The 21,154-nt window shown below is 38.2% G+C and overlaps 2 protein-coding genes across 8 annotated transcripts in view; one reads left to right on the forward strand and one right to left on the reverse strand.

Annotated features, from left to right (window-relative positions):
• Positions 1 to 11,307, forward strand: sergef (secretion regulating guanine nucleotide exchange factor). Of its 4 annotated transcripts, none has more exons than XM_081608250.1 (11): positions 1 to 269; positions 542 to 680; positions 1,896 to 2,051; positions 3,029 to 3,123; positions 3,229 to 3,289; positions 3,387 to 3,500; positions 3,584 to 3,646; positions 4,389 to 4,547; positions 5,001 to 5,146; positions 6,630 to 6,666; positions 7,350 to 10,202. In XM_081608250.1, the coding sequence occupies exons 1-11, from the start codon at positions 228 to 230 to the stop codon at positions 7,388 to 7,390; spliced, it is 1,053 nt and encodes a 350-aa protein (XP_081464376.1). In that variant the 5' UTR covers positions 1 to 227; the 3' UTR covers positions 7,391 to 10,202. The 4 variants fall into 4 exon arrangements, with proteins under 4 accessions (XP_081464376.1, XP_008410287.2, XP_008410289.2 ...); XM_008412065.3 differs by lacking the exon at positions 7,350 to 10,202 and adding an exon at positions 10,301 to 11,307 and having other exon boundaries at positions 158 to 269; XM_008412067.3 differs by lacking the exon at positions 7,350 to 10,202 and adding an exon at positions 10,301 to 11,307 and having other exon boundaries at positions 158 to 269; positions 4,392 to 4,547.
• Positions 9,083 to 21,154, reverse strand: part of kcnc1b (potassium voltage-gated channel, Shaw-related subfamily, member 1b) — a 19,097-nt gene continuing 7,025 nt past the window's right edge. Inside the window, exons 3-4 of one of the 4 annotated variants that reach the window (XM_008412074.3) lie at positions 19,421 to 19,594; positions 9,083 to 9,267 (exon numbers count right to left, since the gene is read on the reverse strand). In XM_008412074.3, coding sequence (XP_008410296.1) covers positions 9,209 to 9,267; positions 19,421 to 19,594 — 233 coding nt within the window. In that variant the 3' untranslated portion in view covers positions 9,083 to 9,208. Of the gene's footprint in view, positions 9,268 to 11,312; positions 14,739 to 15,816; positions 18,446 to 19,420; positions 19,595 to 21,154 lie in introns of those variants that run through there. The other 3 variants (XM_008412071.3, XM_008412070.3, XM_081608245.1) reach the window with 3 other exon arrangements.

The raw sequence follows: 21,154 nt of genomic DNA on the forward strand, positions 1-21,154 counted from the left end.
ATTTAACTGATAACATTTGTTGAATTAACAATGTTTCTTCAACAAATTTACAGCTCACATTTCTGTAATAAGTGTATCTAAACATAAATACAGAAATAGAAAAATTCTTAATCATAGATAAATGGAACATTTGAACTCCTTATTTGTATATTCGGCGACTTGTTCAGAGCGTGCCTGGAAATTGCGACAGTGCCGTAAACCATGTCCGGTTTCCAGCTGGGTGTTCCATGGAAACACATTCACGTCTTACGTTTTGTTTATATGCCTGGGTAAATTTGTTCTCCTTAGAAATAAACGGTGTAACTTGTGTTTGTCAGGTCGTGTGCTTATGTTAAATAAAGTAGTTACTTTCGCAGAGTGACGTAGCACCTTAATGATTATATTTTTAAAACTTTTGCTAAGGTTAGCCTAACTAGCTCACAGTTTACTTACACCAACCACCCAAACGGATGCCGTGTATGGATAATTGGAGAATATTTGACAATACGAATTGTTTGTCTGCTCTGTTTAATGTATTTTATATATGCGTTGTTGACTTCAGGGAGCCAACAGCTACGGTCAGCTGGGACAGAGCCATGTGGAGGACCAGTGCGTACCGTGGCTCTCTGAAAGCTCGGCTCTGCACGACAGGACGGTCCGGGTTGTGGATGGAGGAGGGGGTCATTCTGTGGTTCTCACCGGTGAGATTCTGTTTGTTTTCCCAGAACTCATTTAAACCACCGACAGTACCGAGTTGTGTGAGGTAAACTCTTTATGAGGTTAAATGGAGCCCTCTGCTGGATGAATAATTGAACTGCAGCTTTAAAAAAAAAAAAAGCTGTTAAATCATGCCACAGTAAAGGGAAGGAAAAACTTTAAGATGCCTTTATATTACACTCTCCTAAAATCTATCTATAAAATCTAAAAAATATTAAAGCATAATATGTCTTGAATCTTTTAAGTTACTTTTTCTGTATGATTAAATCACATCATAACTCAAAAGGTTTGAGATTGAGAACCAAATAGAAAGTATGTTTTTTAAGATGCGAGTTTTACACACCCTCTGAATCACCAAACATTAACTTTATGAATTTACTGCTTGATAATGCTAATGACCCAGTGCCTCAGCTCTTAATGAGTCATGGTATTGTCTCAGTAAGAAACTGATGAGATGGTACTGTATAAAAGGGTAAACACTACTAAGTTAATGTTTAATTTAAATGCAGCTTCAACATTTGCTGGTCATAGCACTGGCTGCGTGTTTTAATGAAATAATAAATCCATCTTGGCTGCACAGTAGAGCTGTAGCCTTGTTGGTAGAGCTGTTGCCTTACAGCAAAAAGGTTCTGGGTTCAATTCCCAGCCCCGGTCTTTCTGCATGGAGTTTGCATGTTCTCCCTGTGCCTGCGTGGGTTTTCTCCGGGTACTCCGGTTTCCTCCCACAGTCCGAAAAAAAAACCCCATGACTGTCAGGTTAATTGGCCTCTCCAAATTGCCCCTAGGTGTGAGTGTGTGTGTGCATGGTTGTGTGTCTCTGTGTTGCCCTGCGACAGACTGGCGACCTGTCCAGGGTGACCTCGCCTCTCGCCCGGAACGTTAGCTGGAGATGGGCACCAGCACCCCTCCCGACCCCACTAAGGGACAAGGGTGTAAAGAAAGTGGATGACTGGATAAATCCATCTTCTAAGAAACATACATATATTTTGAAAATTATTTACTGTTGCTCTGATGGTAAATAACATATTGAATTTATTCAAAGCTCCTCTGTTCTTACTTCAGATTTCAAATGAGATGAAGGAGTTAAGACTTAATGCTAAGATTGTTCCACCTCAGTGATAAATTTAAACAAGGATTCACATTTTGAACAACAAATTAAACAATGTGTGGCTAAGATTTTTGCTGGTTTTTTTGTTAAGCAGAGAGTGGAGAGGTGCTTGTTTGTGGCCAGAATCACAGAGGCCAGCTGGGACTTGGTCACAGCACTGACGTCTTAACCCTTCAGCTCTGCCCCGTCTTGAATCACAGAGTCGCAAATGTAGCCTGCGGCTGGGATTTTACACTTCTTCTCACCGGTGAGCAGAAAACGCTACTTAGAAGCCGCATCTTAACAGCAAATGGTTCTTTTAATATTTGATGATAGATCTGTTTGCTCATGTAACTGCATGAATATTCTTGCCAAATTCACAGAGATTCACAGATTGATATAGTAATATTCATACTATGGTGTTACTAAAATTAGGTTATTTTAACCACAGCTATGTTGACTTTTTTCTGTAAAAGACAGAAAATGTTTGTTTACAGATTGAATCAAGCAGGAAACATGAAGACATATATTGTTTTGATGAACGCTGTCTGTTCATCTTGACTATCTCAACTCAAAATAAAGACAAATCATGAAACTTGGCTCCTCTGTCTGCAGGTTGAAACTGAAGCAGAGCAAAAAAACACTGGGTGTTAAATCAGTATTTCCATATTTCAGTGATATTTAACCTGAATTAGCTACTAGTTCTTTAGCACTGATGTTGTGTTAAATACCAACATGACTGACATGAGGGTCACAGGTAAACCAGTTGCTTTCCTTTCCTCTACGGCCAAGTTCAGCTTTTTATATTGTTGTTTTCATATTTTACTCTTCTTTGTAACATTTTGTCTGCTAAAAAGAGATCATTGATGTTTTTTGCCATTGCACTGGTTACTGGATTGACTTTTCTTCCTCCAAGCTAAGCAAAATGCTGCAGGCAGACCGCTTACATAATTTAATAAGCTAGCTCACGATGCTCATATTTAAAACTAGGTATTTTGGCTACAAGTATATTTTAAGATACGTTTAAAGAAATTTCCATTGTAGTTGTGATTGTAGATTCTTTTAGCAACCAGATAAAACCTTTTTTGCTTATTCAGAATGTCTATATTTTATTGACTGGGACTTTCATTCTGTCTCTGCAGAGATTTGTGACTGTATGTCTGTCAAAACATACATCTGTTTTACTTCCTTGCCTACTTTTTTTTTTTCCATTGTTTTTTTTGTTTTTTTTCTTCTCCCTGACAGATTCTGGTCAACTACTTGCATGTGGCTCTAATGCATTTGGACAGTTGGGTGTTGGACAGACAGTCACACACTCAGCTGAGCTTCTAGCTGTTGAGGTGAGAACAAAATATGACTTGCTATGTATACTTCACATGAGATGCACATATAAACAGCACTTCCTCTTTTTCTGACCTAATTATTATTGTGATGTTTGTTTTCAGGCTCTTGAAGAGCCAGTAGTGAGTGTAGCAGCAGGACTGAGACACTCACTCGCCGTTAGTGGTAAGATATCCCCACATGCTGTCGGTTTTGTTTTTCCTGTGTTGTAGTTTAATTTAACAGTAAAGCCTAGAATTCAGTTTTTCTGTTTAACCGTCAGCCTCAGGCTCCGTGTATCAGTGGGGAACCGGTCTTTTTAGTCATGCTAAGAGAGCGCTCAGTCCCCACCCTGCTCCATCACATCTGAACTCCAAACTTCCCTGTCCAGTACCAGGTAACATGCACTAAGCTGAAAAAAACACCAGTGGTGGAATGAATCATTTTTGTGTGACACGTGTTTTGTGCCCAAAACTGCAGGTCTCGGCCAGAGGAAAGCACAGCTTGTAACAGCTGGTTCAGCACACTGTGTGTGTTTAACAGGTAGGGAACAAGAAATTTGTCATCAAAAATGATTAACGTTTTGAATGGTTAAGTACTGTAGTGTTTGTTTGAATGTGCAAGTTTGTTTTTTAGCTCTTAAAACACAAAATCTCAGCTGCTCTCAGATTCCCAGGAAAGTAATTTCACATGCCAGAGTTTTTTGTTGCTTAAAATTAATGAAGTACCTACATCTGCTGATCTGGGGTTTTGGAAATTAAAAAGTAGCTATAAAAAGCATTAGAGCGACTTTTTATAACACAGTAAGCGTCTATTAAAATCAATCCAAAAAGTCACTGGAAGTCGGTTTGAAAGTGGAGTGAGAGCTCTGTTAGCTGTGAGTTTTATATGAATTGCAGTGATGCACCATGTTTTTTTCCTTTTAAAGAGTTATACAATATTTTTCCTACAGATCATAAAAATCTCTGCATTGGCTTTGGAGAGAAAGACATTTTATTAATGTTCTTTATGTAAAGGAATTATGTCTTAGCTTTAGTTCTGAGGTTTGAATCATAAATGGCAGCATAGTTAATCAAAACTCTCAGTAAGTGCAATGCCATTTCACTTAATTTGGTATAAAGTTTATCTCTGTGTGTCCCCACCTGATAATCAATCATTCACAACAGGATGTGTGTGACTTTGTTCTCATATGCCGAGTCTGACCTCGCATCTGTCCTGGAGTTAGTTGACAAATGACTCACTTACTGCTCTGCTTTTGCTTTTTTTTGCTGTTGTTTTTTTGCAGAAGAAGGGGAATTATTCCTGTGGGGAAGCAATAAACATGGCCAGCTGGCTACAGCGGAGCCCTTTCTGCCCTCTCCCAGTCTGCTGAATCGATCTCTGCTGAAGGGAGAGAAGGTTACGGGTGTGTGCAGCGGCTGGACGCACGTTGTTGCTCAAACAGGTACAAAAGGTGTAGAAGCTCAGCTTGTGACTGAGATACTCACCAGGAACAGGATAGCTTGGAGACCTGCTGTGTTTTAGCTACAGTCATGTGGGATAAAAAAAAGAATGGGACACTCCATTAAATATTCACTTCACATATCAAAGTCTTATCTCATTTCTTTTCTCTCTGGGAAAGAAAGGAATTTAATTATAGACAAACGCCAAAAAATCAACCCTGTTTTAATCAGTAGACAAAAGATATGAACAATAAAGTGTTTTCAAGCCAAGGAAGTAATTATGACACCCTACTTCCTGGTAGCTGATGCTTTAAGTTTGATCAACTTTGAGATGTTTTCAGGGTTTCTTGAATGTTCAGAACGTTTCAAGTCATCAGCACCTCAATGGGATACAAATCTGAGCTTTTCATTGCATTTCAAATAAAATATAAGTAAAATATCAATTTATTTCGCAGCAAGTGGCAGAGTATTCACATGGGGGAGAGGAGATTATGGACAGCTTGGTCGATCAGCCTCGGTCAGTGAGAACGCCGAGACGTCGATGGGAAACAGGAAGGATTGCATCCCTGTTGAAGTTACATCCCTCCACGCAGCAACTCAGGTGAGATGCAGTCTGTAGCATCTAATTGATTTTGTATCTCCCTAAATGACCTAAATTTACGACTCCATCGTTGAGAGTCTCGGTTTTGTATCGTATTCGACAAATTAGATTTGAAATGTCAACAGCCGTCCAGCAGGGGGCACCAGACGGCCAAAGAGAAAACAGTCGCTGTCGTTAATGTCGAGGGAAAATTCATAGTGATTTCGTGCAAAGAAAAGATGAAGGTCATTATTTATGCATCGGGAGGAGGACAACTGCTTGATGAAGGCAGACATCTCCTCTCTCATAAGAGTAATTGATGGTGAGAATCAGGGCTGCAGCAGTTAACCTGCGGTCTGAATGGCTGCCGGAAGGCTTTGTCAATAAAGTTGATGTCAGGGACGAGCAAGGGTAAGTGCTTGATCTCTTCCTCCACCGAGTACAGATCGTTGCAGCTGCACTGACCCGTCCCAAACAGGGATTACCTTTTGTGTGTCTCTGTTTATGCGCATAATGAAAAGCGAGATGAAACAGCGGAGTGACCCATAAATCTTTTAGCCTCGCCTCCCTATTTTAAGCCCTTTAAACACTGAAGAACTGAGTTAGGAGACACAAAAACATACAAGGAGAAGCAAATTGCTCAGGAATCAATATTTGTTTTTATGTGTTGCCTGAGGTGTAGATTTTATCCAAAACAGAACCGTCCCTGTCAATGCAGTTCAGCCTCTGGTACAAACACAGGACTGTATCAGCAGGGCAGCATTAGGTAATTACCATATAAATATAAATATCTTTAACACATTTCTCCAACAGTCAGCGCTGTGAACAGGGAGGAGAGAAAAAAGGTGTTAGATCTGCAAAGGCTTGGATTCAGCAGTATAGCTATGAAATGACAGCATTAACTCCTTATTCTACTGTGATGAAGTAGTTATCAGGTTAATCTTTCCATTACATTTTTTAAAATAATATAAAGCGCAAAAACTGATTATAAATTCAACATATCTAAAAAAAAAACAATTAACTTTATCAGTTTTTGTTGCTTATGCATCCAGCTTAGCACAGTGGCTCTGGATATTTCTGTGGTTTCAGTAGAACTGGACAATGAATCAATTTTAACAATTTATAAAACTTTGGGCTTTTGAAGATTTAATTTTTGAAAAATCTGATTTTTTTTCTTCCCCCACCAATATTCCACCTATGTTTTAAATGATTTGCTTTTATTGTGGATTTCAAAATAGCTGACTTAAGGTAGCACAGATGCCAAAGAAGCAGTGAAATGGCCGTTTAGATCGCTCTAATAAAAGAAAGCCACTTTCTGCTTTGTGATTTGTGGAATCTGCAGATAATGTTACAATACAAGCAAAATGTTCTCTTGCTGACAACAATTTCCCACTCACTAACAGCTGGCATGAAGAAGAGATGGTCGGTGATAACATTATCTGCTCCTGGTTTTAAAGTTAAACCTGACCTGTGTCTATTTTAACTGTAATTATTTTCTTCACAGATTGTATGTGGATCTGAACACAACCTTGCCATTGTAGGTGAGCATGTTCTCATTCAAACAGTTCAGATTTTTTCTGAAATTTTTGTTCTGTAAAACATTTTTTTTTTACAACTGTGCTGGAAACTTTAAAGGAAAGGATTAACTATAGCAGACTGAGAACATTTATGATGATTGTGACCATATAAATGACCATTTATGTGGTTATTTATCAAAAGAGGAAATGAGAGTGGATATTTCAGTAAGACAGTGATCACTACAAAACTATATCTTATAGTTTTGTCTTATAATATTGGAAAATGTCTTATATTCCAATATTTCAAATGGTACTTTTTCATCAATATTAAAACAAGCTCATATTTCTTGCAAGTTAGTCTGTCCTATTTTAAGTGTACTAAAATATTTGCTCTACAAACTTTGACTAAAATCACATTGTAAGATTTTGTGTTTTTGTCGTGTAGAATCTCCTAAACTCTTGTCTTGAATACAATTATATTATTATTATTATCATATTATTATGACTAACTAAGGCCTTCCTACCAAGTAATACATTTCATTCCCTGTGCCATTCCACAGTATTACACAGAACCTAATTTATGGATTTATTGGTGATTTTTTTAATATATGGATTCCTTTAGATGTTGGCAACATCTGGTGTGAACATAGTTAGAAAGAAAAATATTGACATGTTCAGTTCTCATTTTCCACGTTGTAAATCATCAGGTTGTAGACAGCGAGCCTCATTCTGTCAAGGATTCGAATGATGACGTGCAGCCCTGCTGTAAATACCATTTTGTGTCTAAATGACTGAAAGCCGGCACTTTAACAGATTCACAGAGCCATTAAAGTTGCGTATCTCATGTCAGAAAAGAGCTTTATTGGTTTCTGTGGCTGAAACACGAGACGTCTCTGCTGAACCGACATGACTGCATAACGGATAACGTAGACACAGAGGTGAGCAGGACCTTTTCCAACCCGTTCTTTCTGCGGCATTAAAGAATTAGTATGAGACCTAACTAATACATTAGAGTTAAACAGCAGTGTAAAAAAAATCATCTTGGTTAAGCAGCAGAGATTTTTGGGGGTCAGTACTTTGCTTTGTGGACTTTCATCAAGAAGTAATTACAGCATAGATAGACGGATATCATTGACAGAGGCAATTACCCAAACAGCCCTAACAGGAACGATATTAACCACACACGCGCACACGCACACACACACACACACACACACACACACACACACACACACACACACACACACATTTACAGGCAAATGTTATGAGAGCAATTTCCTTCAGTCCACATAAATGAATGTAAACAAAAACAGCCTCTTGTAACCACTAATTTAAAAAAAACACCTCGACGTCCAAATGAAATTAAAATTTACTTTCATTTGAAATGGGGACTTTTGGACCAGCAATCAGCAGTCTAGTCTTTTTTCTTCAGGTAAGATGTTTCTGATGCTATTTTTGGTTCAGGGGTGTCTTAAAAGAAGGAATGTAACATTTGTAGCTCTGGTCCTTACGTCTGTGCGCTCTGGCTCCTGAAGCTGTGACGCCAGCTGCAGTCCACGCCTTGTAAATCTCCCCCGAACTCCTGAATGGGCCGTGCTGCACAATCCTCTTAGGGCTGCGGTTTTCTCTGTCGCTTGTTCTCATTTCTCTACCACAACCTTTCCTTCCACCAAACCTTTACTTCTGTAGGAGTGACCTTTTGTGGCTTACCCTACTTTTTAATGGAAATAACATTAATTCCTGTTACAAAAATCCACTTTTTACATTTATTTTTTTCTCATAAGTGGAATCTTGGGTTTAACATTAAACTGGAAGCTGCAATCATCAACATTAGCAAAAAAAATAAAAAATCTGTGTAATGAAACTTCACATTTTTAACTGAATCACTTGCATAAATGAACTTTTTAAAGACACTTTGATTCCCCTGTGTTGAACATGCTTCACAAACCTCCCCTATTCTGCCATAGTTTCAGCAAGCAATAAGAAACATTTTGGCTGTAAAATCCTTCACATTAAATTTTGAACACTGACCCATTTTTTTTACATCAGCATGAATAAAAATACCACATAACTCAGAAATGGAGCTACAAGATTCCATTAGAAAGGAGACTTGAACATTGCCGCTGCTGCTGCAAACATCCACGCGACCAGCCGTCAGTTTTCTCACCAAATGTAAAAATAAGAAGCATGGGCGAGCTTTAGCACGTTGTTACGGCTGTTCATAGTAATCATCGATGTGAGAAAGTTCTTCTCTGCACTTTCTGAGGTTCTTTCAGAGGGATGAGAAAGCATAACATGTAGAAGAAGAGCTTGTGTGAACCTCTGACTCTTTGTGATCTTTTTTTTTTCCTTCATCTTCTTCTTCCTCCTCCTGTCTTGAGCATGGTGGCAGGAGAAATGCAATAGCAAAACAGGATTGGAAGCCCAGACCTGAGTGCTGCTATTTCTGGTGCTGAAGTAGGTCAGGTGGAAAAGAATAGAGAGCATTGCACGCTGTTTGTATCTGTTGCCTGCTCAAGCCCATTTGCACCTGAGCAAGAGGTCGTCAAGTATGAATTTCGTCATCTCATCGTTGGTCAGAGGTTGGCGATAGGCCAAAGACTCTGTGGGCACAGCTCATCCAATCTGAGGAAAAATTTCAATGATTACCTAAGCTTAGCATAACTACTTTAGGACAAGCATCTTATATTAGATACTCTATATCTTTACCTCTATGGACTCATGCAGCTTTGGCTAGAAAAGGTGCAGCTGTGGTGCTGTGTCACTGTTCAATTGTTAAACTGCCAAAAATGAAAACCAGTGGCCAGATTTGTTCACTTGGAAGTGGCTCACGGTTTGAGTTTATATATATATATATTTGTTTTTTTTTTGTCTTATGTTGCGCAGAATACTGTGCAGACACTTCGTTGCCATGGAAACACTGATGTGCTGTCCTCTCGTCAGCGAGTCCATGAATTAAGCAGCGAGATGAGGCTTTGTTTTCCTCACTGTGACACTTCAACACATGATGTCCGCTAATACATCGCCTTCAGCACCTACAAACTCTAAAACATGCTAAATGCGCTCTACTTATGCGTCCATGCACCGACTTAAAGACACGACTACAAGTGCTTCTGCAGCCGTGTTTGGCAGAGTGTCACACTGACATAAGCTGCTGGCGAGTTATCCTGCCCTGTTAACTGGTCAAAGCACAATGCGCCTGTTAGGAAAAGCCTAGTCGGATTCTTCAGAGACATAACACAGAAAGACGAAGAGACCAGTCGACGGAACAAATGGAAAACATGGCGTGAAAGACACACACATAACTGCAGCAAACAGCAAGCGCTCCAAGACGTGCCACCCTTGAGAAAGCAAGCTCGCTTCTGTTGCCACGACAACGGAACCTATTAGGTAACTGTGTTGCCATGGCACGTGTCTCTTCGGTGATGCAGACCTGACCACACCCACTGATGAGCTCTCCAGCTGTGAAGAGCAAGGGAGGCTTTTATTGCAGACCAAGTGTCAGCGTTTGGAGATCAGAGAAGCTCTGTGTGTGTGTTTCTCTTTGTGTAGCCCGCCTGTTTTTTTTCCTTTTAATTCCCTGTAGGTGTCTAATTTTAGCCTTTCCCCTCTCTGTCCTCCTGTCACTGACCAAACGCGGCTCTCTCTCTGTTTTCAGGGGGGTGCCTGCTGTCGTGGGGCTGGAACGAGCACGGGATGTGTGGGGACGGTTCGCAGGCTGACGTCTTTCTTCCTCGGCTCGTTTCTGATCTCAGGCCTGTTCTCATCGGCTGTGGTGCTGGACACTCAATGGCAGTGTGTGGCGTGACGACAAGTTTAACGCAGAACTCTGTCCACACTTGGGAAGAACTGGAGCACAAGCAAAGTTCCCCTTTTACTGAGTTTTAAAAACACTACCTCAGTCTATGTTCATTTGTCATGTCGAAGCTGCTCTAAGTCATGCAGGAAGTTGACTGTTCTGGTGGTTCTGTCACTCTGACCGTGTTGCAATGTTTTAGAGACTGGTACAGATTTCAGTTTTTCTCTGAATTTTGACCTGCTAATTCCGATTTTTACCCTTTATTTTATTTTTAACACCAAATGATTGTAACCAGCGTTTCTACAGTCTTAAAAATTCATGAGCAGTCTTAAATGTAACTCTCAAAGTTAAGCGCTAACCTGCATTTTGCCGCAACTTAGACGTCCTGTCCTGTTGCAGCCTGATGTCCTGCATGTTTCGAATGCATTTTCTAAGCATTGCATCAAAATTTAGAGGTGTCTGCTAATCACTCATTTATTTGGTTGAGTTATATTAAACCAGGAAGACATTTAAGGTCTTCAGGAAAACAGCCCTTTAGTTGTGACTTTTGAACAGCCCTGGTTTGAGTAAAAAATAAAATAGAAATGTTTTTGGTAAATTACCCACTATGAGCTAATTGTGAATGAAAAAAAACAACCAACAAATTTTTAACACGTTTTGGTCAGGAAAAACTTCATGAACAGGGATTTATGAAGTAGTTGGCAATTTGAATAGAGGCACACTCAAAATTATTGATGTGTACATTTTAATTATGTTGAATCTTTTTTGATTTGCATTAGTGTATTAGTGGAAATTTGTATTTTATTTATTTAATTTTTTTTTTTTACTTCAGATGGCTAAAAAAAATAAAAATAAGTCAACACTCACTGAATACTGATTATTTCGGTGTTTTTTATTTATCACTATTTCTGTACAAGTCTGAACTGTATTGGTCAAAAAACACACAAAACAAAAATCCCTAAACAACAAACCAATAAAAACGATCACTGAACACCTCACTGAGATAAGTAGCCACAAAACGCATGGTGTTCAAAAACAAACACCCTAAGGTCTCACTAAGTCGCACACGTTAGTGTGCCATATTTGGCATGCCATATTTGTCATGCCAAATATGACATGACAAACATGCCATATTTGTCATGTTGGTTCTCTTTATACAATAACCATTGCTTTCTTTACTTTCCTTTTTTCTCTGTTGTTAAACGTTGACCAACGTACTGTCCCCCCGTTTGTGCTCAGCCAGCCTGCAGCCTGCTATTTTTGGCAGATTCAACTGAATGCACGCGGATCTCAAGAGGTTGTTGGCAGTGTGTTTGCAGTTGTTTGGTAAGAAGTTGGTCCCTTTTCACAAACTTTTCCACATGAACATTGAATCGACCTTTTGTGCTCAAATGGTGGTCCTTTGAGTTTTTTTGTTTTAAGAGGTATGCTCATTGCTTTACTGTGGAGGTTGATCCGTACAGGGCTCCTTATTGCATCTGTCATTTTGAGCATTAGTTTCAATGGCTGGTGACTGTTAAATTAAAATGTGGATTAGGTAGTTGTGCACTGTAATTCCCCTAAATGAGAAGAATAATTTGCATATTAGAGGCACTTGTCCAAGTTGATAACAGTTTGGCCTTTGTTGGTATTACATATTACTATCTGTGTGCACATATGTGTACAAGAAACAAAAATAATTCTACATGATTGTCAATTAAATCACAGCTGCTCTACATAACATTAAGATGGTTTCAGAAGTATGCGATGGCAAAGTCGTACATCCTGCAGTGCCTTAAAAAAGTGTTTGCACTCCTTAAACATTTTCATGTCATCTTACAACCACAAACATAAAGGTTTTTTTTATATTAATGCAAATTTATCACCTAATTTTGAAGGGAAAGCAACATATTTTTAATGTACTTTATGATTAAAATTTTGAAAAGTTTGGCATGAATTTGTACTTTACCTTACTCTGGTATCCCTAACTGAAACCAATCCAATTGCCTTCAGAAGCAAATTCATTATTCATACATAATTTTATTGTAGTATAAATAGAGCTTTGAAGGTCCCAAGGACTTTTTAGATGGCATCAGCAAACAAACATTAATATAAAGGCCAAGGAACAAGCTAGAAAGTTCACGGATGACATCGTGGAGAAACTTAAAGCAGAGTTAGTTCATAGTATATGAAGTAAGGTTATAAGTCTAGTCTGTCATCTAAAAACGGAAAAAGTACGGTGCAACTCCAAACTGAACGAGACACGGCTGCCCAGCTGACAGGCTAAAAGAAAGAACATTAATGAAAAAACCAAGAGTTTGGTGGCATCTCTGGATGAGCTGCAGAGATCCACATCTCAGCTAAGGAATGTCTCGACAGAACAACTATTAAGTTGGCCTTTATTGAAGATTATACCATGAAGAAAGGCACTGTTGAAATAAATTAACAAGTTCTGTTTGCAGCTTGCTGTAAACCATGTTGGGGAATAGTTACGACTCTATTAGGGATACCAAAAAATAAAAACATTATTGTTTTAAAACTACTTTAATTTGATTTTCTTACAGTCAAGAGACTTTTTTGTGTCAAAGAAATTAGCTGGGACCAGATGTTGCTCTTACTATGTGGGGCATAAAACGGTGGTCCTGTTTTAAAACTTATGCTCCCAGTGTTTTTCTGTAAGGAGCTATGGAAGCCCATTTCCGCCACTCTGTTAAAAAAAAAAAAGAATAATTATCTCATTATATTGAGATAGTATCTCAAAATAACGAGATACTATCTCATTATAATGAGATAATTATTCTTTTTTTTTAACAGAGTGCCAGAAATGGGCTTCCATAAGGAGCAGGATGACAAAAAAAGTAAAATATTCTGAACACTAATCACTTTAAAACAGTGACTAAATTTACTAACGCCTTACGAATTTATAATTTTGTTCAAAATTTTTGTCTGTATCGAAATCAAACTTGTAACGGATAAATAAGAGGCTTTATTCCTATTGAAGTAATGATGTTGAATCACTTTTGCTATTTTGAAATGATTTGTTTATTGTGTCAAACACCAGGCATTTCCATAATAATGTACATTTTTGTGTGATACTGTAAAAGTGTTGTATTTTTACTCAAGCTTGTTATATTGTGAGAATCTTTTTTGAGCAAATGTGCAGGAAAAAGGTTCTTTGGTAAGATGAGAACACAACTGAAGCCCCTGGTTGTATTTAAAAAGCTGTTGCTGAAAATTAATACGGGAAAAAGCCATACACACACCTTACCTGCCGTGAAAGACGGTGGTGGCAGCATTATGGTGTGGGGATACATTAGTTTTTAGCAGGGGGAAAACTGGTCAGTTAGTTTGGAAGTGCGGTGGAGGTTCACCTTCCAACAGAACGACGACTCCAAACATAATGATTAAAATGGAATGGTTTCAATCACAGCACCTTGAGTTAGAATGGCCCAGTCAAAGTCTGGACTGACTTTGTGTTTTTTACATAAAATACTAATTAGTTACTCTGTCGTTTCTGGTTGCAACAAGACAAAATGCGACGTTTAAAGGGTATGCATACTTTTTTAAGGCACTGCAAATAGGCTGTCTTTGTCCTTTAAACTAGTACAGCTATTCAGTTCCTTACGCCAGAGCTTGCAATCCTAATGCGTCATTCTATCAAGGTTAAAGTGATGCTTTTTTAAACAAACAACAGTGGTTTCTTGTGAATATTATTTTTTGATGCTTGAAAATATATTGAAGAAATGTAAAAAATTCACTGGTGCAAAACAGTGCAAAAACCCTACAAAGACATGACCATGACAGTGCAAAGTTCATTGTTTCTTTTCAACTGTTAAGTCTGGCTGACATGACAATTGATATGTGTTTTGTTTTTTTTTCTGACATGGGTGTGATTTAAATCTGGAGCAACATTTTTTCTTTTTTCCTTTCAACAGAAGCAGCACACAAATATTTGATGGTCGCTCAAAAACATTGGAACGCACAAATTCAGCACACACAAAGCATATTTACAGCACTGGCACACAGCGGAAAATAGGCACACAAATTACAACACAGTAACCAGTCACAGATACTGAGCTACATAAGGCTTGACAACAAAACTTCCTCAGTGCTACATCTATGCTGAGTTTGTGATGTACAGGTTGTCACTGTCACACCCATTTAAAAATACTAAGTTATACACACATTAAAAAAATGCTACAGCTCTATCAAGTGGGTGATGGGTCATTATGGGTCATACACATAGTGGTTGGAACACCATGGTTCATAACACAAACTGACTCTGTTGGTTGTCTGCTCCGGTGCTGTCGTTGGTTCTCTATAAACATATAAAAAAAAACAAAAAAACAATAACAAAAATAAATTATTACACGAATCTATGTAAAATGGTGGAAATGATGGCGATGATGGAGGGTAAAGAAAATGTGCTCCGTTAGTTCCTCATGGTAAACGGTGGGTTTACCATGCGTTCCCATGCTTCAGCCAAGACGGACCGTCTGAGTGCATCGGTTGGACTCTGGAGTCGGTTAATAATGAACATGCCCAGTCATGCCACGTTCTACAGCTCGATGTAGAGCAGTTCGGTCACTGTCATGCGTTTGGGTATTTTCCATCATGCTCTCACAGTCGCTCCATTTTTTTAATTTTTTTTTTTGTCTTCATTTATTCATTTTCAGCTCTCTTTACACATAGTCAGAACATCAGTTGAAAACCTTAGCGGTAAGGCCAGTGGGAAAGGAAAGATGTACGTATGCATGTGCTGCTGAAGAAAAAAAACAAAACAGAAAAAAACAAAACAAAGTCTGAATGCTTGTTGTGTATAAAATTTATTTCATGCAACGACTTGTATTTACATGTTTTGTTTGAATGCTTTTCTTTTGCATAAATGTAAAATACATGCATTTACCTTTCCCCAAATAGACCCACATCATGTTTCTTCCTCCCCTGCATTTGAATTGCATGACCATAAAATTCACCTGCATCTCTTCACATCAAATCTACACAAATATTTTTTTTCTTTTTTTTTTAAGCATAGAACGTCCATCAATTACCACAAGAGACATGACTCGAAATGTGAAACAATGCTCAATTCAGAATAGAAACAAAAGTTGGATGACTTCTTATAATTACCATACCTTCTTTTTTCTTACAGAAATAAACATTACTGACTGCTCTATATAGAATTTAGTAAAGTGCCCTGAAAAGACTTGTGCATAAATGTTGGAACGGTATCAATACATGTCGGAGTATTGATCATTAGACAAACACACAGCTTGTGATATCTGATTGTAACTTGAGACATTTTGGCTCTGTAGAGCTGCTTTTATTTTTGTGCTTTAATATACAAGATATGAGAAGTATAAAATCATTTTCTCCTTCATCTTTTATCTTTCAGCTTATCTTTTTTTTTTTTTTGCTTGGTGCTGAATTTTAAATTGTGATATCACTGGTGTGTAACAACAATAACCAAAGAGGATATTAATTTGATTCAGAGGATCAGGGTGGAGCTAAAAGTGCCTATTTAGGAAATAAAGTGGCATAATGATGCTACACTGGGAACATTTGTTTAATAAGGTGTGAATTTCTTACTGACTTTCTCTCTGCTTTACTTGATATGAAGGCACCATTGTTTTACAGGCACATCTTAATAAATACTTTTCAGTAGTTGAATTCAAAAGTGAAATATATGTATATATTAATAATTACACACAGAACTATCTCTTTAAAAGCATTTATTTAATTTCCTTTTGAATTAAATACAATTTATATCTATTAAAAAACTAAGTAAGTTTCTTAGAAAATCTGAATATCAAAAAAGACCAATAAAAAAAATGATTTTTATAACTGCCTACTGAAACACTTTGGTTCCTTTTGCAGGAACGTCTGCATCAACGCAGTGGGGCATGGAGGCGACCCACTGCTGAGGTAATGAGGAAACCCAGATGGCTTTAGTAGCATGTTGGGCTACTTTATTCAAAAACTGACTTGGGTCCATGAATTTTACCAAATACAACAAGTAGTGACCCATATCGTGCTCTTATTGCTAAGAATAGACTTTATGTTTTAGGATTGCAATGCTTAACAGATCACTTCCTATAACATTCAAACTAATTTGTTCATTAAATTAGGATATTGAATGTTTAATTTATTGCCAAGCAGGTAAATTTAACCCAATGTTTGATTTAGGACCGTTTTGCAAAAGGCCTGCTCTGTGAGATTTAGATCTAGTGAATTTCCCGACAGATCCAGCACCACAGGTGCCGGAAAATGAAATCTGCACTTCTTTAAAGCTTGTCAGCTGAAGGTAGCATGAGGTGCTCTAAATGTTCCTGGTAGAAAAATACTCTCACTTTGGACTCTATAAAACCCAGCATGGCTCCCAAATCATCCCTGTCTGTTGTAAATACCTTTTAAATGGATATTTAAGAAAACAGATTTTCTTTTCTTTCAACTTTTCTAATGCACAACCTTCTGTGAAGATCCAGCTTTTTTCTGTTGGCTTACTTTGCCTGACTTGTCTGCCTACTGGACAACCGTCTTGTAAACAGTCCTTATAATAGTGAAGGACAAAACATGGCTCATTCTTCAATTTTTCTTTTTTATTGGTCTTATTTACAGAAATAAATGCTTGAAATATATAAATCTGCATGTAATTAGTCTATATAATATGAGTTTCACTTTTTGGCTTCAGTTAATAAAATAAATAACTAATTTATTGAGGTGCGCCCGTATGTCTCATGAGTCCTGCATCCGGTCAAGCAGCACAGCAGTAACAGAAGTTGCTCAAGAGTATTTACAGAGTTTAAAAACCCTAAACTACCAGTAAACACTGTCATATAAAATAGCATTTGTTGGCTTTGTGACAAATTTGTTCAAGTTAAACAGCTCTGTGTTAGTTGGAGACCCCGGTCAAATGACATGGAAAATAAATGTATAAAGTTGGGGAAAGGCAAAGAATGGTGGCTACATACAAATCTCTGCTATGACTGAGTCTCTTCTAAAGCTGTATTGAAATGCATAAGAATGACAAAGCTTAGGAAGCTTTTAAATTCTTCTCTTTTTTTTCTTACAGTTACTGCATTACAATTAGCTTCTGGTTGAACATGATTTATCATGCAATTCATGCAAATTAACAGTTTTAATTCTGTTGACATTAAATGTATCCATCCCTGGCATCAAAGGAATTGTCATAATCTCCATATTTCATTGGACATCGTGAACGTTGCGTTCAAATATATATAACGGTCACTCAGTTAACATGGAGTCTTGTCTGGATTGCACTTCTGCATGAAAACGTCTCTACTTTGCAACACACAAAGCGCTTGACAGTTGCCTTAACAGCTTTTGGATATGTTTCAAAGCAATGAGTTAATTTCCAGCAAACTATCAACAGGGATTACATCTCATGAAAAAAAAAAAATATATATATTTTTACAAAAATTCAACAAAAAAAAAAAAAAAAGCAAATGAGATCAAACTTATTAGCAGAAGAGTATGAGAGATCAAAAGCAACAGAGCAACAGGCAATGATGTCAACACAGGAAAAAAAAGAGGAGTTGGCCTGCAGTAGAACAATGCTTCGTCTGCAGCTCTGGTGGCCCATGCAGAGTGGCATGTGCCAATGTTGACTACTTTAGGATATGATGACACACCCAAGTGTATCGCTTGGGAAGCTTAAGTTTAAGCACAGTTAGGATACATTGTCCCAGGGAAAGGAAAAACCAACGCAAACAAAAATGAGAAGAAAACAAAATCAGGAGCGAAGGCAGGAAGTGTCAAAGCAAAGTCTGACAGGAGAGATAAGAAGGTAGGATTGTGGACTGGCCCTTCCAATGGCATTGTGTCTGCTACTCAACCATGCTACATAATGGATGGGATGGGAGAATGTGAGTGCTGCATTAGACAGGGTGGGCTGCAGGGCAGGGCGGACACTGAGGACACTCCAGAGGCATCCCCGCTCATGCCAGACATGCTGTTAAGGCTCCAAGGCTTTTCATAACCTTCAGTTGGAAAACAGAGAACGTTCTGAGTACACTGCAGCACTGGATCCATGACAGAAGGTTTTCTTTCTTTTTTTTTTTTTTGTTGTTGGTATTCCTCACTTCTTACACTACACCTGTTGCTTTCTTGTTTTTGCCTCCAAAGAAACAGGTCAACACAGACTTGAGACAGATTATTATTCTCCATGCATTGAGTGCATCAGGAGTACAACAGCATGCACCGGGTGGTACTGGAATGGTTTGGAGTAGAACACTGTAACAAGACAGAACAATAGGCACCGTGGGCAGGAGGTCTACGCTCGGCTACAAGCTGAATTTCATTCCGTGTGCCAGTTGCTGCACACACTTACATCACCTTCAAGAGGAATGTTTTGAACTTTTTTTCATTTAAAATAGAATTTTAAATTGTCTTAAGCTGTAATAATAATGATAATATTAATGGCAATAATTCACTTTTCGTGTTGTGCTCCTTCACCATACTGATAGCACCCATCAGCAAGACACTTCATGCACCGTTATGGTCAAGAGGAATGTTCTTGTAAGTCAGAATCCCACACATTACTTATCATTAAAACACATAAACGTACATGATACACATGTAGCACGAAAAATACTCCCCTAGCCATATAAGACGACACATTCTAGATCATATAAATCTTAAAAATAGCTTTCTTACTAGTAAATAAATAGGGGTCTTACATTATGCATGGTATAAAAAATATATCTCATGTAGATGTGGATTATCCTTGACGTTTGTGGGGATTGTGCGTGTGTGGGGGTTGGCATTGTGTACAATCTCCAGCAGAATGATTGAGGAAAAGTGAGTGGTGAGGTTTGCTGTGTGTGTGTCTGCGTGTGTGTGCGTGTGTGTGTGTGTGTGTGTGTGTGTGTTTTGGATGTGCGTGGAAAAAGCTGATGCAAAAAAGGAGCATGTCATGTCTATTGCCTACAGGGTGTCAGTGTCTCGGGGGGGCCTGTGATTGGCTGTTGCTGTACGTACCCCTCCTCACTCTGCCCCCCGTGTGGTTGGGGTGTTCAGCCGTGGTGACCAAGAAGCAGGGCCGCTCTCGCTCGCTGGGGCTGAAGATCTCCTCCGGAGAAATGGCCTGGTCTATGTGCGGGCAGTCTTCGTTGGCCAGTGCTGCATTAGCCGCTTCGCCGTTCAGCTTCGAATCTTAAAATAACAAACAAAAGTTTTAAAATGGGAAGACGATGATGTTAAGGGCAACGCTGTTTTACCTGTGACCTACTCAGGGTCCACATAGGAATTGACCTGTACAATAATGGTGTTAGTATACTGTGCCTTCCAAATGGGTTTTTACCCTTTGAACTTTTCCTCATTTTGACCAATTGAGAACTTTTGCAAGGTTTAGAAGTATTTTTGATAATAACCAACACAAAGTAGCACATCATTATGATGAATGAAAGTCAAATTGTTTTTCCAATTGATGTTAAGATTTTAAATATAGAAAGTGTAACACGCACTGGATTACTGTAGCATATGAAGATATCTGACCCTAAAACATTTCACTGAAACATGTCTTTGACTTGTCCATTGGGGACAAATTAAATGTTATTAAATTGAATTGACTTGAATTGTCCTGCTCGAAGGTGAAACTCTGCTCCAGTCTCAAGCGTTTCACAGCTGTCAATAGACTTTCATCCAGGATTGACCAGCTTCCCAGTCCCTAAAAAAAAGCATTGTGGCATCATGCTGCTTCCATCACCACATTTCAACATGTGAACACTGTTTATAGATTGTGTAAAGTAGATAGTTTCCCCCTCAAAATAAAAAAAGGCATTTTGGCAAATGAAAAACTACATTTTGGTCACACATTGTCCTTTTTACAAACTACAAACAGGATTTATTCTTGCAGCTTTCTTTCAACAAAGACTCTCTTCTTTTTGCTCTTCCATTTAGTCTCAGATGTTTGCCTTTCAGCTAGAGTGCAGGTTTCTGGTAGGTTCGCAGTTGTACCACACTCTTGGATAGTTTTTAGAAGGAAAAAATATTCACTTACTTATAATCTAAACCAGCTTTAAACTTTTTCATCTGTCTGCTGTGTTGCTTGGTGTTTGGGACACTAGTTGCTCTCAAGACAATTGTATTTATACTTAAATTATACAAAAATGTACTCACTGAGATGATTGGTTTATTTTGCAGTTTCAGAGAAAAGGGGACTGAATATGTTTTCACAAGAAATGTCTCCTCTTTTTATTTGTAAATATTATTAGAAATCATAACTTCCTTCCACTTTGCAGTAAATTTGTGTTTTTCTATCACATAAGAAACAAACAAAATACCTTAAAGCTTGTTGTGGTGACACAAAATGTGAGATAAAAGTTCAAGGCGTTGTAAAACTTTTGTGCCTGTTGTTTACCTTGAGCTGCTGATGTAACCACCTCTGGCAAAGACCAATATATCTCATCGCTGACATCACCAGAGGGGCATTAAGTTGTTACAGCATCTACTAATGGTTGTACTTAACATTGCAACTGCATCCTCTCAGTCTTAAAAGTCATGGAGTATGAGTCACTGCATTAGGAAATGCAAAATCAATAGCAAGAATACTCAGGGTCTCTTTTTTTCTTTTATCAAAAGTCAAATGGTCTTTTTATTTCATACTGCATTTCATTGATTGTTTTCAGAATTGTGTTTTTGTTTAGTCTCGTGTCTGAGTCAGCAGCTGACTGAAGTACACAATCAGCTGCTAACTAGTGAAACGGCTATTTC

This window comes from Poecilia reticulata, chromosome 6, assembly GCF_904066995.2.
Source record: "Poecilia reticulata chromosome 6, P_reticulata-male-v2, whole genome shotgun sequence".
Lineage (NCBI taxonomy): Eukaryota > Metazoa > Chordata > Actinopteri > Cyprinodontiformes > Poeciliidae > Poecilia > Poecilia reticulata.

Coding starts and splice junctions, on each gene's coding strand:
- sergef (XM_008412065.3), top strand. CDS start 228: ATGGAAACACATTCACGTCTTACGTTTTGTTTATATGCCTGG. Junction 3,501..3,583: donor ACTTCCCTGTCCAGTACCAG/GTAACATGCACT, acceptor CCAAAACTGCAG/GTCTCGGCCAGAGGAAAGCA. Junction 5,147..6,629: donor CCCTCCACGCAGCAACTCAG/GTGAGATGCAGT, acceptor TTTTCTTCACAG/ATTGTATGTGGATCTGAACA.